The following is a 15,167-nucleotide window of genomic DNA, read 5'->3' as shown; positions in this document are numbered from 1 at the left end:
TAAATAGTGCAGTTACTTGACGTCAGTGCAGTGGATCGTACTGTAGGTAAGTGGGTTGCGTTTGAGGTATTTCAAGGCAGGGTGTTATGTTTGCGGTACTTTACGGTGGCATGGTGCATTGCAGGTACTTGTTGAGGTTCGTCGTGTTCCAGGTTGGGGTTCAAGAGGGAGGGAGACCCAGAGAGAGAGATGTGAGGCCTGGGTTTGACAGACCCAGAGAGAGAGATGTGAGGCCTGGGTGAGGCACTTGACAGGCAGCTCATCTCTGGTGGTCCTCTTTCCTCTCCTCCTCTTCCTCTCCTCTTTCCTCTCCTCTCCTTCGGACCGCCAACCTTGCTTCTCAACCCCACCCAGCTCTCAAATCACGACACACACACACACACAGCTGCATAGTTACGCACATTTAACAGGACCAAAAATTATGAACTTGAACAAATATGCTGTGCTCGATATGTTTAGTGAAATAAGGTCCAAGTGCTGGCAGGACTTGCCTCTATTATGACGAATGTTCAAAGCGGCATCCTTCCCTCTCTGGTTTTCCATTCTAACAAGTGAAAATCATTTGAAGATTTTTTTGTCGAGGACGGTTGTTTCTGGAATGGTGCTCAGATTAGGCTGGTTAATGGATTGATATTATTGCCTTTTTAAAGCCACTTAGTTTGTGTTCAAAGAGAGGCTGGCTGGTTTGATGGAGGCCCAGCTGAGAGGCACATGTGGGCGAGCCAAGACCCTGACAGTGTGCGTGTGTGTGTGTGTTTGTGTGTGCACGTGTGTGTTTGTGTAACTCCGAGACAGATCTGTAGAATATAGTCAGGCTCAGTACGGACGTTGCCTGAGAAGACTCTGGGTTCTGGCCTCGTATTCCTCCTCCTTCAAATCTCTTGGAATCTTGTCTACCCCCCCTCTCCTCCTGTACCCCCCCCCCCCCCCCACACACACACACACACCCTCCCTCCTTTCCACCCGGGACTGGTCAGCTCACAGGATGTTGTCGAGCATTTCCTGCCACCAGAGTGCGGGAGGAAGGAAGCAGGGCGCAGCTTCGTTTGATGTCTGATCTCCCCCCCCCCCCCCCCTAATGCTTTTCACCTGCCGTGTTTACTGAACAGCTTCTCTGTTCAACAGAAGCACCCGTCCCGTCCTCCCCCCCCCCCTCCCTCCCTCTCCTAACCGCCCCCTGTTTTATATTCCGTGTTTCCAGGGCTTGTGCAGGGGGTCGTCTCCAGCCCTGAGTGGGTCCTGTAGTTGCGGCCTGTCTCTCGTCTCCCCGGTGCGTTCTAATAGGATCAAGACCCACCAGCTCACACTCGACACACACACGCAGGCTTTATATAGAGCCTCTCTCTGTGGGCCGCTGATATCCCAACCATTGGTTCCTTTCTCTTGGTTTGGTCTTTCTTTTTTGTCGGACTTCCTTTCTTTTTTTCTTCTTCTCTGCCTTTACTTCTCTTTTGTTTGGATTTGTTGTTTCGGGGTTCATGGGGGAGAGAGAAGTTTTTTGTGGGGGGGTGGGTGGGTGGGGGGGGGGTGCGGGGGGGGGTTCCAGAGCTGCATGGCGCAAGCTGTGGTTGGTAGGTTTGGCAGGGCCGAGCCCTCAAGGGATACTTCCTCCTCCTCCGTCTCTCTGCTCTACTTCATTCTCTCTCAGTCCATCCCTCTCTCCATAGTCTCTTGCCTGTTGCACAGTAAGTTTCACAATAGGTCTGGTGCCCACTGCTTATTGAATCAGTGTGCGTGTGGTGCCAACCAGCTTTGAAGAACAGTGTCTGTCTGTCTGTCAGGCCAGTAATACTGTTTGACAAGGACCAGATGACTCAGATTGAATGCAGCTTTACCTCTCCATCTTGCCTCACCTTTCATGTCCACTCCTACCTTACATCTCTCTCTCTCTCTCCCTTCCCTGTCTCCCCTCTCGCACACCCACTAACACACGTACACACAAGTTCTGCCCTTGTTCCAAAGACGCTCGGAGAAAGAATGAGCTGATGTGGGAAGCATCTGTGCTGCAGGTTCTCCACATGACTTTACACAGTTCTCCGGGCTGACATAAATGTATGAGGACATTATCTCATGAGAAAGTGGTTGTATCCCCACTGTGTTAGACCTCTCCTGACCCCCCTCCCCTCTCCCTCAGCACCGGAGACAAGCCTCAGCCCCGCTAACGACTGATTGAGACATGCGTTTTTAATTCCATTATGTGGAAGCTTCCAGCGCCAAGCAGTTGTATGTCTTTTCTCTTCTTCTGCCTTTTGTGTTTATCAAGAGGTAATTTGAATGAGTACAAAATGTTGTTTAAGGTCAAGGGAAAATGTTTTTTGTTGTTGTGGGTGGGGGGGTGGGAACCTTCTGTTTCAGGCATCTGACTCCTTGTTTGTGTGGCTTGTCTGCCTCGACCGGTAACATCAGTTCAACCTAATCAAATATGGCGATCGTTTTCCTGACTTTGTTTAGGAAAAATTCCATGCTTTATCCCAACAAGGATAAATCCTTGATATGTAATCCCACTTATTTAAACATTTGTCAGAATTAAATAATTGATGTAAACATCTCATGATCAACATCAAACGATTCTGCCAGGGATTTCACATCTGACTGACGGGGGGGGGGGAACAAAAATACCTACAAAGTGCATCTTCAGAACACACACACACACACAGGGGGAAGGGGGAGGGGTCCTCCAGCATAATGCAAACCACATTGGAAATACTGAACCGCTTAATCAATTTGGAGTGGAAAAAACAGTAGTGGCTCATGATTCTGGATCCATAAAGCGGGCCTAATTTTACAGGGTCATAAAACACCCTACTGCTCAGGCATCACAGCCCTCAGGGTGGGGGTGTGTGTGTGTGTGTGTGGGGGGGGGGGGTGTGGGGGTCAGGAGCTGTGTAATCACACTGATGGGAGGCTCACATCATAAACGGGATGGGGGGGGGGGGGGGGGGGGGGGGGAGAGCAGGGAAAGCTGGGCTTTAGGGTATGTAGAGACTGGCGCAAGTCAGCATAGCTTTTGAACGATCCAAGGAAATAAAAACATGTATTTTTCATCTCAGTGAGACTTTGGTGAGAAAGGTGGGATGATATGTGTTACTTGCAGATTTCGTGCCGAACACAACGTTGTACCGTGTCTTATTAGACTACTACCAACAGCAGAGCAACTACTGTACTGCACTTTCATATCTTTTCAACCGCAAAATCCATCATTGAGTAAGTGTGCTGACACGCTATTTTCAATTACTGTCAAATACTTGTGGTGCGCTTGATTTAGGCAACGTGGCTAGAGAAACCCAGTAAAAGTGTCCTCAAATGGCTCACTCCGAGGCGAACCAAACACACCGCTCGGTCTCGCGCAGCCTTTGACCTTGCTCTGCCACCAGGACCGCCTGCCTCTTCATGTCCTCTACAGCAGACTCACCAAGCAGGGTTCGTTCCCTGTTAGTAGACTTTAAGTAGCATTGAGGTATGTGCCTGCTCCACTTCAGTCTGGTGTGTGTGAGGACGCCAGATCTCTCTCCTCTCCCAGCCTCGTTTCCTGGCGGCGCTTGTTATGAATAATCTCTTCCATGCATGTGTTTAGCGATTAATTAAAGATAAGCCCTGTCAAATTAAAATGGCGGTCGGATGACATCATTCCGAGCTTGCTCGGTGGGGACGGGGGGAGTCTGGATTCAATCAGGGCGTCAGGAAGTCAAGAAGTCAACAAGTCCTTCTCTTCACACCTCAGTATCAGGCAGTAGATCCCTTAACAGATCCACTGGCCGGGACGGTCCGTTAAAGACAGGCTGTGGCAGGTTTCAGGGCTGGGGCGTCGATATGGACAGGGGGCTGTGATGTGCTCGAGAGAGAGAGAGAGAGAGAGAGAGAGGGACTGGTCTCGGAGGGACTCGTCATGCTGTCTGTATCACGAGGAAGTGGAGCGCGGTCAAAGTGATTTGTTCTCTTTTTCGACAGGGAACAGGCGTTCTCACTCTCTCCTCCTCTTGTCTGTCTCTTGCTCTCTATCTCTCCGTCTGTCACTTTCTTTCACACACACGCACGCACACGCACACACCTACAAGCGTCAGAGTGATCCTCAGTGGCAGCTTCAAACGTCCACAGAGTGAGAAGGTCCGACGTATTTCTATGTCGATCCAGAGCAGATGTAGTGATAGGAGCCAGTCTCTCCTGGCTCGTACATTACTAGGTGAATTATTGTCCTCTTACACAGGAATGTGCTCTGTTGACTGCTACCTGACGCATCTGGGTTTAGCCAGGCCCCCCAAACAGTCCCCAAATCAAGTATCCTCAAACCAGCCAGCCAGGAATAAAACTAGCAAGACCTAAGCCTCCTTCTGAATGAACACAACATGCGTTTGTTTAATTCTGTCCAACACTAGTAGCTTCCAACTAGACAACATCTACTGTAGATAGAGCTCTCAGGTGGGCCACACCAGAGACAACAACAAAGCTGTCATCTCACGATCTCGGATCAGACGTGAAGGCGTGAATCTAGAGTTGATCATCCCACCTTTATCTGTCCAAACAAAACCTTGATCTGCAATATGGCAGGGTTGCATGTTTGAATCATTTTTTGCAGCTAGGTGAGACCGGTGATACCGGAGAGAGAGAGATATCTCGATGTGATGGTGACCACATGTTGGGGTCTACAGATCTTCCCATGTCCAGGACGCCATGTTTATAACCGGGAACCTGCTGACATGTAAACTTCATGGGAGACAAATGGCTCCTGCAATTACGATGTTGAAATCAGAGTGCAAACACTGACTTTTCAGTATACACGATTACACTGTAAACACATGCAGTCTTCCTTTAGCTCTCCTCACTTCCCTTCCTCCATCTATAACCCCCCTCAGGAGGGCAGGATATCTCTGTGAAGTTAAGCCCTGTCTGCGTATGGACATCTCTGCTATGATCCTGTGTAAATAGCAGATAATAGTCCGGTATGGATGTCTTTAAACCCCCATCAGCTTAATGAATAACAGGCTCCTGTCAGGGGTTCGAGGAGTACATGCTAACTTATGATAGCTAGCATAGTATGGGGATAGGGAATAAATGCTAACGGATGTTAGCTTTCATAGATTAAGAATATGGAGGTCACGCTAACTGATGCTAACTTCTGTAGTATGAGATGGATGTCATTGGGACAAGGGAAGTGACGTTGGTTCAAGGTTTTCCCTGGAGGCAGGAAGATTGTCTCGGTCTGTCAGGTCCTAGGATACAGCAGATTCATCTCCTATTTTCAATTTTCTGATTTACGAAGATCAGGGCTCATCGCACTTAACCACTGCTGCGAAGGCAGTTGACGTGGTTACGCTAACTTCATTTCTGCTGACTCGTCGAGCCCCGCGGCGTCAGCTCCACCTTCACACTCCGGGACTGCGTAGTGTTTTCATCCACTGGCCTAATTGCTATAATTGCAGATGCAAATTAAATCCAATTGGACTTGACTGGGGTCGTAAATCTCAGGGAGAGTTGCTACTCAGAAGTCCCAGAGAGTTGAGGAGTTTGGAAAGGACCACCGCGGGGGCGAGGGGCACTTAACTTGCTAAGTAATTGCAAGTTTCACAAATCATACTGTGTATGAAACTGCTCGGCAGCGATGAAGCGGAGCGAGGCTGGTGGGGTCGAGGCCAGTGGGGGAGGCCAGTAGAGGCTGAGTGGCCAGTGGGGTAGGCCAGTAGAGGCTAGTAGAGGCTGAGAGAGGCTAGTAGAGGCTGACAGAGGCCGCTGGGGCTGGCCAGTAGAGGTTGAATGAGGCCAGTAGAGGCTGAGGGAGGCCAGTTGGGCCTATTATCCCAGGGGAGCCAGCAGGGAGCTGAGGCCAGCCTACGCCCGCCTGTCTGGGGCTGGGTCCTCCTCTGGCTCTCCAGGGTAATAGCCTGGAAGGGTGGATCAGCTGCTAGGTGCTAATGAGGGTCGTAGAAACGCCTGGATCACCGCACGTATATTTCACAGTGACTGAAACTGGAATTGAACAGTATTCATTACTTCGATTGAATGATATTTATATCCATAGAAATTAAATGTATCGGCCCCAGTTGGGCACTGGCTGTTCTGAGCTGAATGAGTTATGTCTCCAGAGTGCAGCTGCTGTAGCCAAACTCAGGCTTGGCCAGGAGAGATGATTAAACAGAATGATATCCACCCTTCTGTAAATGACATGACACCAGAAAAAAGAACACGCCCTGTTAGCAGTACTGCGTATGGTTTAAAAGTACATCATGGTTGTGCAGCCCCTCTCCATGGCCTCGTATCTCGTATCATTGTACAGTAAATCACATAGCCAAGTTTGAGGTTCCAAACGCACAGTAGTGGTGATCTCTAGAGAACAGAGGCCGCAGAACATTGCCGGAGCTCCCAGAGAAACAAGGCCGGGGGCCAGGGGGGGGGGGGGGGTTCAGGCTGTGGGTTCAGAGTGACAAGAGCCAGAAGCCGGCGAGGTTGGTATTACTCCTCTGTTTCCTGCCGCCCCCCCCGGGGGGGAGGAGGGGGTGAGGAGCGGGGGGACGCCTGCAGAAGCCAGGGGCCACATAGTACACCAGTCTCCCCTTAGGAGCCCTTCCATGCGGCCCTGTTTCCCACCAACCACCATCCCCCACCCCCCCCAGCCTCCCACCAACACCTCTTTCTCCCCCCCCCCCCCCCCTCTCTCTCTCTCTCTCTCTCTCTCTCTCTCTCTCTCTCTCTCTCTCTCTCTCTCTTTCTCTCTCCCCTTCTCCCTCTCCATATCCCATTGTGGCTTGTTTTATTATCTTGAACCATGGTTAACCTTCTAAACCTCAGAATGGAAATGTAGGCCTCCCAGGATTCTCTCGAGCCCCTGGTCCTATCTCTTTCTGTCTCTCTCGTTCCCTCTCTGTCTCTCTCCCTCTCTTGCTGTCTGTTCTCTCTCCTTCCTCGTCAGGGTGGAATCAGAAGGTTATCTGTTGTCTGTGCTCCAGTAGTCACTCACCTGAGTTCTGCATGCCACATTTAGTTTGTTTGTGTGTGTGTGTGTGTGTGTGTGGCATGTTCGCCACCCATGAGCAATCTATGAAGCCTATTTCGGCACCCTCTCCAGAGCATGCGGCCTGTCAAATACCCAGCCCTCCTCCTACATGTTCTACTGTATGTTTGTGTGTGTATGTGTGTATGTGTGTGTGTGTGTGTGTATCTGTCAAGTATCCAACCGTTCTTCCACTCGTCCTCTTAATAACACAAATTATGATGGATGCGTGGTGCTACGTTCACCCAGGAATGTTAAACACTAAGCTGGCCTTCCCCAGTATTAATTGCCCCTCTGTAAATCCCACCATGGTCTGTCTTTCCAAAGGAATTTTCAACGTTTTTTTTGTCTTCGCAATGAAGCTAACATGAACACTGCTTTCCAGGCGCATTCTTTGCATATGCAGTCCATACTTAAACCATTTGGCTTCTTCTCTGGTTTAAACGGGGTTGAACTGAGGGGGAGATCGTAATGTCGTATCGTAAATGCCTGAAAGTTGGAGAGGACCCCTCAGTTCCCCCCGCCTTTCATATTTCAGGTCTGAATTAAATCAGTTCGGTGGCTTCTGAAGAGCTAAATTGGCTTGAAACTGTGTCAGCATAAAGAATGTAAAATAACAGCCGCTGCGCCAAGATACAGACCTTTCGTACAGCAGAGCTTTTGATCCTTTTTTATAAATAGCAGAATTTTGTCGTAAAAAATAATGTTTTTGTGGTCTTTTCCTGCAATTAAAATAAGGTTTGGCTGCTGAACTAAGGGCCGGGCCTTCTTTCTCATGTCTCAACTTTCCCTCTCTCTCTTTCTCTCTCATTCTCTCTCTCCTTCTCTCTCTCTCTCTCTCTCTCTCTCTCTCTCTCTCTCTCTCTCTCTCTCTCTCTCTCTCTCTCTCTCTCTCTCTCCATCTCTCCGCTGAGTGCTTGTGTCATTTATGGCTTGTTATGTTTCAGTCAGTATTTCCCTCCTGGCAGATGTCTGAGAATGCAGCAGAAGATCTCCCACCTGTAGAGCAGCTCTCGAGGTCCTCACCTCAGACGTGGATTTGGTGGGCAACTGTGTGTCCGCGAGTGGATGAGCATGTGTGTGTGTGCTTTATCAAGACATTCTTCCTGCACCTCTTGTGTCAGCGGTGTGGTCTTCACATGACCAATCAAACCTGCTGGACCAGCAGACCTGTCACCCCCCCCCCCCCCCCCACTGATGTACAACAAGACAATCTGGACCCAATTATAACCACACACACACACACACACACCACTCTCTGGGGGACCCCTGGATTCCTCCCCTCCTCATTTGTCAGAAATGAAGCTTGTTGGTTTCCTCAGATTGGACGAAATCTGTCTTCTGATATTAAATCAAGCCGTGTCCGCTGGCCGCCCGAACAAGATAAATGTCGATCGTATTTATCTACACGTACGCCGGCGGCTATGACCTCGGAGGTTTGGACGCCAAACCTCCGAGATAATATGTTAATCATGGACCATGTCTTTCCTAAATAAGGCTTTAGCAGATGGCTTAGACATCATATCAGATGAGGTGGTTGGTTTCATGTGAAACAATCGGCTCTCTTAGACAGCCAGAGGGGTGGAGTAACAACAGTATGACTGAACTCAGACGGTCGTTCATGTCTCCCAACCTTGCCCCACTCATGCAGCGACAGTACGCCCCTCTCTCTCTCTCTCTCTCTCTCACCATTTCTCAAACTCTTTCCCCCGTCCCTTCCTCCCTCGGCCCTCGTACGCCTCCGAGCCGTGATTAGACGACGGTTGCCGTTGTTTGCGTGTCAACAAAAGACGGTGGAATTCCAGTTCCACACCTCTAATGTCTCCCAGCCGAGGGCTGTTGTTGCTGTTGTACGTGCTGCCGCCTGTCGTGCTGCGGCGGGCAGCGGCGGGGTCTGGGGAGCCCGGGCCCCGCAGAACACGGTGGAACGAGCTCATATGGAAATCACCACTGACGTAGCAGAAACAAACAACACGAGGCGCGCTGTTGCTACATCTGCGTCCGCTTTGAGCCCGTACCGGGGCCGTCTGGGCTGTCGTTTCAGTTCACCAGCACAAACAAACACGCCACGCCTGGGAGAGAGAGAGAGCGAGAGAGAGGCCTGATTGTCGGACGCAGATGGAGGCTTGCGAGTCCTTCCCCCCCCTTGCCTCGCGAGTTCATCAGCCTTGCGTCGCCGGCGGCTAAACGCGGTGAGGTCATGGATTCTTGGCTCGGTCGAATGTAGGAGAGGTGGGGGGATAGAGAGGGAGAGAGAAGGTGGGGGGGGGGGATAAAGAACAAGAGATGGGGATAGAGAGAGAGATATGCCCGTCTCTGACACGTCCCTTAATCTACCTCACGGTGGTTCAGCTTGTATATGGAAGACTTAGTAGCTGAGAGAGCGAGAGAAACTACTGTGGCTTCTATGCTGTCCCCCTGTGAGTTCAACTCTGTTTACTCCTAATGACAACTAGCTCTAAATCAGAGCCTTTAAAAAGGCATGCCGTTTTCACCTGAGGGCCGTTTGTTACGGATCTCTGGTCATGCCCGTTTTGACCAGGACGGGGATGTAGCCTACTGTATTAGTCCATAAAACCTTCCCCACGCCCCCTGCTGGTTTGCAGTGTTCAGCGTCTGGATTGGTGTAAAGGTGTCTGGTGTGGTGTGTTAACTCTGCCCATCCCCTCCCCTCATCCCCCTTTCCTCCACCCCTCCCCTCATCCCCTCTTCCCTCTCCCCAGACGGGCCCTGGTCCTGGGCGTCCTGCGTGACCCAGGTTCTGAGGTGGAGGACCGGCAGTACCAGGTGGACCTGCAGGCCATCAACATCGGCACCGCCCAATGGGAGCAGCTGAAGCCCGAGAAGGATGCTTCTAAAGGGGGCGTGCCGGCCGAGGGCGAGAGGAACTCTCAGAACCCCGCCCTGGAGTGGAACATGGCGAGCAGGTGGGGGGAAGCTACTCACACTCTTGCTCTCTCTCTCTCTCTCTCTCTCTCTCTCTCTCTCTCTCCTGCCCCTCTCTCTCTCTCTGCCTCTCTTTCTTTCTTTCTCTCTCTGTCTCCCTCTCTCTTACTTACTCACTCCCTCTCTCCAAGGATCTATATGGCCAGAGTCAGGTGCTGTGTGTATGTGCTCACGACGAGGGTGTGTGTGTGTGTGTGTGTGTGTGTGTGTGTGTGTGTGTGTGTGTGTGTGTGTGTGTGTGTGTGTGTGTGACCCCTCTATACATGCTCCATATCATCTGAGTGCTCTTGCGGGACGTCCCTACTATTTATTTAGTCAGCTTCCTCTCATGCTGCTTTCCTCTCCGTACACAGTCATAATTACAAACCCTGTCATTTTTTTTATTGAGCCGGGAGCTAAAACAAGCAGCAGTTTAACGGCCTGTTTGGCCTAAGTCCTTATTTCGAGGAGGAATGGACCCAAAACTCCCAGGATCTCAGGCAGGGGCTCCAGATCGGTTCTCCGTCAACTAAAAATAGACCCTGCAGAAGAATGCAGAACGGAGCAGAATCAACACCCTGCTGATAGAGACTGACCGGGCCTGGGTCAACATGGCTGGGAGTCAAACTCTCACACACACACACACACACACATCTTCATCATACTGAAGGTCAGGTCCTATGTGTGGAGCGGAGCCAGGAGACTGCCTGCTAGACTGCTGGACCCAGAGCACTTTGTTATTACTGAGACCTGTCTAGCCTCATTTACTCTGTGTACGTCTGTCTGTGTGTGTGTCTCTTCACATTAGCTAGCCCTGAGGCCTGTTGTTACCATGAAAGGCACAAGCTAGCTATTTATCTTAGTTTGTTCTGAGGCTGGCTGACTGACTGACTGACTGGTTCACTGGTGCTGTAGGAAAACAGCTTCTGTTCCAGATCCCCTTCCATGACTGTAATTAGCTGCGTGGTCGGAGGCTGTCCCATGACCAGCCAGCCAGATGTAGGCAGCACACTTCACAGTGGAGCTGCTAGGGAGCAGTCAGGCAGTCACTCACACAACTACGACTCGGCATAATATGTGGAGACACACCACCTCGAAAGTTCCCACCTTTCCTCCCATCCAGTCCCACGCTCCATCCCTCCCTCCCTCCCTCTCTCCACCCTTCCTCTCCCCTCCACCCTGGGGCGCTGGCGGGATCGCTGGCGGGACCCCCTGGTTGCCGGGGTGAGTTCACGTAGTTTCGCGGGCTCCGTGAGGCTACGCTGGCTTCCTGAGGTTTTGCTGAGGAAATTCCAGCCACATGGTCCTGCTGACAGGGTCTGTCCGCGTGATATAGCACGGGACCCAGGTTTTAGGAAACAGGCCGTGGTTGGGAGGCTGTGAACTCTCTACGTTCTCTCTCTCCCTCCACCTCTCTCACTATCTTGCTCTCTTTATCTTCTCCCTCTCTCTTCTCCTCTTTCCTCCCTCCTGCTCTCTCTCTCTCTTTCCTTCTCATTCTCTCTCCATCTCTCTCCCTCCCTCCTCTCTCCCTCCCGCTTCTTTTGTCGTTGTGGATCATCCTGTGTGAGTCATAACCTTACCACACTCAAGCACAGAGACGTACTGTACATATTCATACACACAGGCATTCAAATCCCCGCTCCAAATCCCTCCAGGGGGGTCTCCGGGCGGGGGCAGGCAGGGCTCTCCTCTAACCCGAGCCACAGGCCACGTTTGTGGGTAAATGGAGCCGTGAGCCGCCCCCTCTCTCCCTGGTGAATGACGGCACCTGTCCCCCTGCAATGAGACACTCTCTGTTTCACTCTGTGTTCGACAGAGATTACAACCCATCAATCACCCTCACCCAGATCACTTCACCTCGAGCACACACACAGAGCAGTGCACTAACCCTAATCCCTCAGAGACACTGGTAATGCCTCTCTGTAGAGCACAGTAGAATGTGATATTAGGTCTGGTGGAACCATGCCCCAGGCCACCTAGGAACAGGGATCTTTTCCTGTGTGTGTGTGTAATCCGGGCCGACTATAAATATTGGAAGCTCGTCTGTTTGATTGTTTTAATACCAGCAGATGTAGCAATTAACACCACCTTATAAAGTGAACTCGTATATTTGTTTTACTGCTAACAAATGTTCTTGAAAATATGACTTGATTGTGGGAATGAGTGTTAACCCAACAGGCTCCAGTTTACGTTGGGAGGTCTTAGCGTGGGCTTGTGTATACAATTAGGGTGTGTTCCCAATAGAGAGTTGTCAAATAACGTCTCGCTTCGCTCCCAACGCTTTTCTTGCTGGAAGCTACAGACTGTTGGACTAGGAGTTTGAAACCAGCTCCGTTATGGAAATATTTCACAGGTTTTGGCCTCGTAAGCGAAAATGGGGTTTGAAGTCTGTATTTAGAGTCGAGTTGAAGAGTGCTGCTGGTTTGAATTTGAGTCGCCAGAGAGAAGTTTGAAAAGTCTGTATGTGTTTGTCAGTTAAGATATAACATTGCTGGGCTTGTAGATATGTGTGGTTTAGGTCCGAGTTGAACAGACATCCTTGGACAGATGGGACCATTCAGCCACCAGAATCCAGTCCTCACTCTAGTACCCAGTGCTCACTCTAGTACCCAGTGCTCACTCTAGTACCCAGTGCTCACTCTAGTACCCAGTCCTCACTCTAATACCCAGTCCTCACTCTAATACCCAGTCCTCACTCTAGTACCCAGTCCTCACTCTAGTACCCAGTGCTCACTCTAATACCCAGTCCTCACTCTAGTACCCAGTCCTCACTCTAGTACCCAGTCCTCACTCTAGTACCCAGTGCTCACTCTAGTACCCAGTCCTCACTCTAATACCCAGTCCTCACTCTAGTACCCAGTCCTTACTCTAGTACCCAGTCCTCACTCTAGTACCCAGTCCTCACTCTAGTACCCAGTGCTCACTCTAGTACCCAGTGCTCACTCTAGTACCCCCTGCTCACTCTAGTACCCAGTCCTCACTCTAGTACCCAGTGCTCACTCTAATACCCAGTGCTCACTCTAGTACCCCCTGCTCACTCTAGTACCCAGTCCTTACTCTAGTACCCAGTGCTCACTCTAGTACCCAGTCCTTACTCTAGTACCCAGTGCTCACTCTAGTACCCAGTCCTTACTCTAGTACCCAGTCCCCACTCTAGTACCCAGTCCTTTAGCAGTCCTTTAGTCATTTAGCAGACGCTCTTATCCAGAGCGACTTACAGTAAGTACAGGGACATTCCCCCCGAGGCAAGTAGGGTGAAGTGCCTTGCCCAAGGACACAACGTCATTTGGCATGGCCGGGAATCGAACTGGCAACCTTCTGATTACTAGCTCGCTTCCCTAACCGCTCAGCCACCTGACTCCCATATAGTACCCACCAACACTCTAGTACCGAGTTAGGCTGTCTTCACCCAGTCCTCACTTTAGAACCAAGTCCTCACTTTAGAACCCAGTCCTCATTCTGGAACAGACCTCAGTTTAAAATCCAGTCCTCACTAAAGAACTCAGTCCTCACTAAAGAACTCAGTGCTCACTAAAGAACCAAGTTTCAACTGGAGAATACAGTCCTTGGGGAATGCAGTTTCTCACACACACTTAGACAAATAAACACAGTATGTTTGTAAACATTGTGTGTGTGTGTGTGTGTGTGTGTGTCGGACGCAGCATCAGAAGACACCAGGAACGCCGCGCCCTCCTCACTCCCATCCTGACTGATTTCTCGGTCCGCATCACCGCCGCGCCCGCCATCATCTTCAGCAAACCGGTATCCCCCGACAACGCTCAGACCGAGGTCAGTACGGCAACAGCACTAGGACAGACTTCCTACAGTCTTACGTTTGTGTTTTTGGGGGATGTTTCACTCGAAGCAGATGTATGAAATGGTTATTCCTAGAATACTGAAGTATGCCTGTAGACTACTGCACTGTTAGATGTGATGTGTAGATGTGAGTTTGAGACTTGAGGTCAGTGTGCGTGCCTGCGTGCGTGCGTGTGTGTGTGTGTGTGTGTGTGTACGTGTAGTGTAGGCGTTTGACCTGGGGAGTGGACGATCCCTGTGGAGGCCAGAGGATCTGGGTCCAGCTGCTCCTCTCTTCTCCCCCTTCTCTTCTCATGCATCCTGACAGTCCCCATTGCAAACGGTTCACAGCTCATCCCTTCTTCTCGCTGTCACACACACACACACGCGCACACACGCACTTGGCGTAAACACGCTGATTGTATGCGCGTACAAACACGCATCCCCTTTCTCTCCCTCAGAATCTCTCACACACACAGTGATTTGTTGGCTTCGAGAAATGGAGCTCCTCCAAGCCAACAGCAACACAAACAGACAGGCAGTCAGGGAGGGAGGCTGATAGCAGGGAGGGACACCGATACAAAACAAGCGTACCATCCAAAGTTCAAGCTCATATTTAGTACATTTCGATGTATAGATAAGCAGTGGATAAAACAACATGTTATAGTACTAAAAGCATCTCTCTCTCTCCCTCCTCCACCCCCCCTCCCCCCCTCCAGGAGATAGTGGTGTGTGGTCACTCTCTGGAGGTGAACGTGACCAGTAGCCTGGACGTCTACCTCAGTGTGGCCCAGGTCCAGCTTCTCCAGAAGCTTCTCCGAGACAACATGGTGGGCAGCGACACACCAGAGAAGACCTCCGAGGTACACACACGTGTGCAGACACACACACACCCCCCCACACACACACGGAGACACACACACATGAACGCATGTTGGGCCGCTGAGAGCTTCACAGCATCTCCTTGAAACCTCTCTCCTACCGTAGGTGGTTGCTAGGGTGTTGCTAGGGTGTGGCCAGGGCGTCGGCAGGCCCTTGCGTGACATTCACCCCCTGGAGTGACCTTATAAGGAGACAAATCACCCCTCTCGGGCCCGGCTGCTCAGATATCCAGCCCAGCTGTAGATATCACGGTGCCGTTCTCAACCACCGCCCCGCTACGACTACATCTCCCGCGGCCCTCGTCCTCTTCTTCTTTCCTCTTCTCCCCCTTTTATCTTCTCCTCTTTTCCCAGCCTTTCTCTTCCTTTCTTCTTCCCCTCCCCCCCCCCCTCTCCTTCTTTCCCCTCCTCTCCTCTCCCTGTTAAATATTTACTCCCATTAAGCAACAGCCGCTCCCCTAATCTGCCCTCAGTTTACTCTCCTCAGCTGTAGCTCTCAAAAGCTGCCCCTATTGTTTACCAGAGGGCTACACACACACACACACGCACGCAGTCGAGCTCCCCGTACGTTCAACGACTCA

The 15,167-nt window shown here is 50.9% G+C and overlaps 1 protein-coding gene across 1 annotated transcript in view; it reads left to right on the top strand.

Moving 5' to 3' along the window:
• The window catches only part of LOC136943922 (intermembrane lipid transfer protein VPS13B-like), a 167,511-nt gene that overhangs the window by 87,970 nt on the left and 64,374 nt on the right, over window positions 1-15,167 (top strand). The window contains 3 exon segments of the mRNA XM_067237409.1: window positions 9,706-9,909; window positions 13,573-13,699; window positions 14,425-14,568. Coding sequence (XP_067093510.1) covers window positions 9,706-9,909; window positions 13,573-13,699; window positions 14,425-14,568 — 475 coding nt within the window.

Source organism: Osmerus mordax, chromosome 6 (genome assembly GCF_038355195.1).
Source record: "Osmerus mordax isolate fOsmMor3 chromosome 6, fOsmMor3.pri, whole genome shotgun sequence".
Lineage (NCBI taxonomy): Eukaryota > Metazoa > Chordata > Actinopteri > Osmeriformes > Osmeridae > Osmerus > Osmerus mordax.
This window is presented reverse-complemented; position numbering and strand designations above follow the sequence as displayed.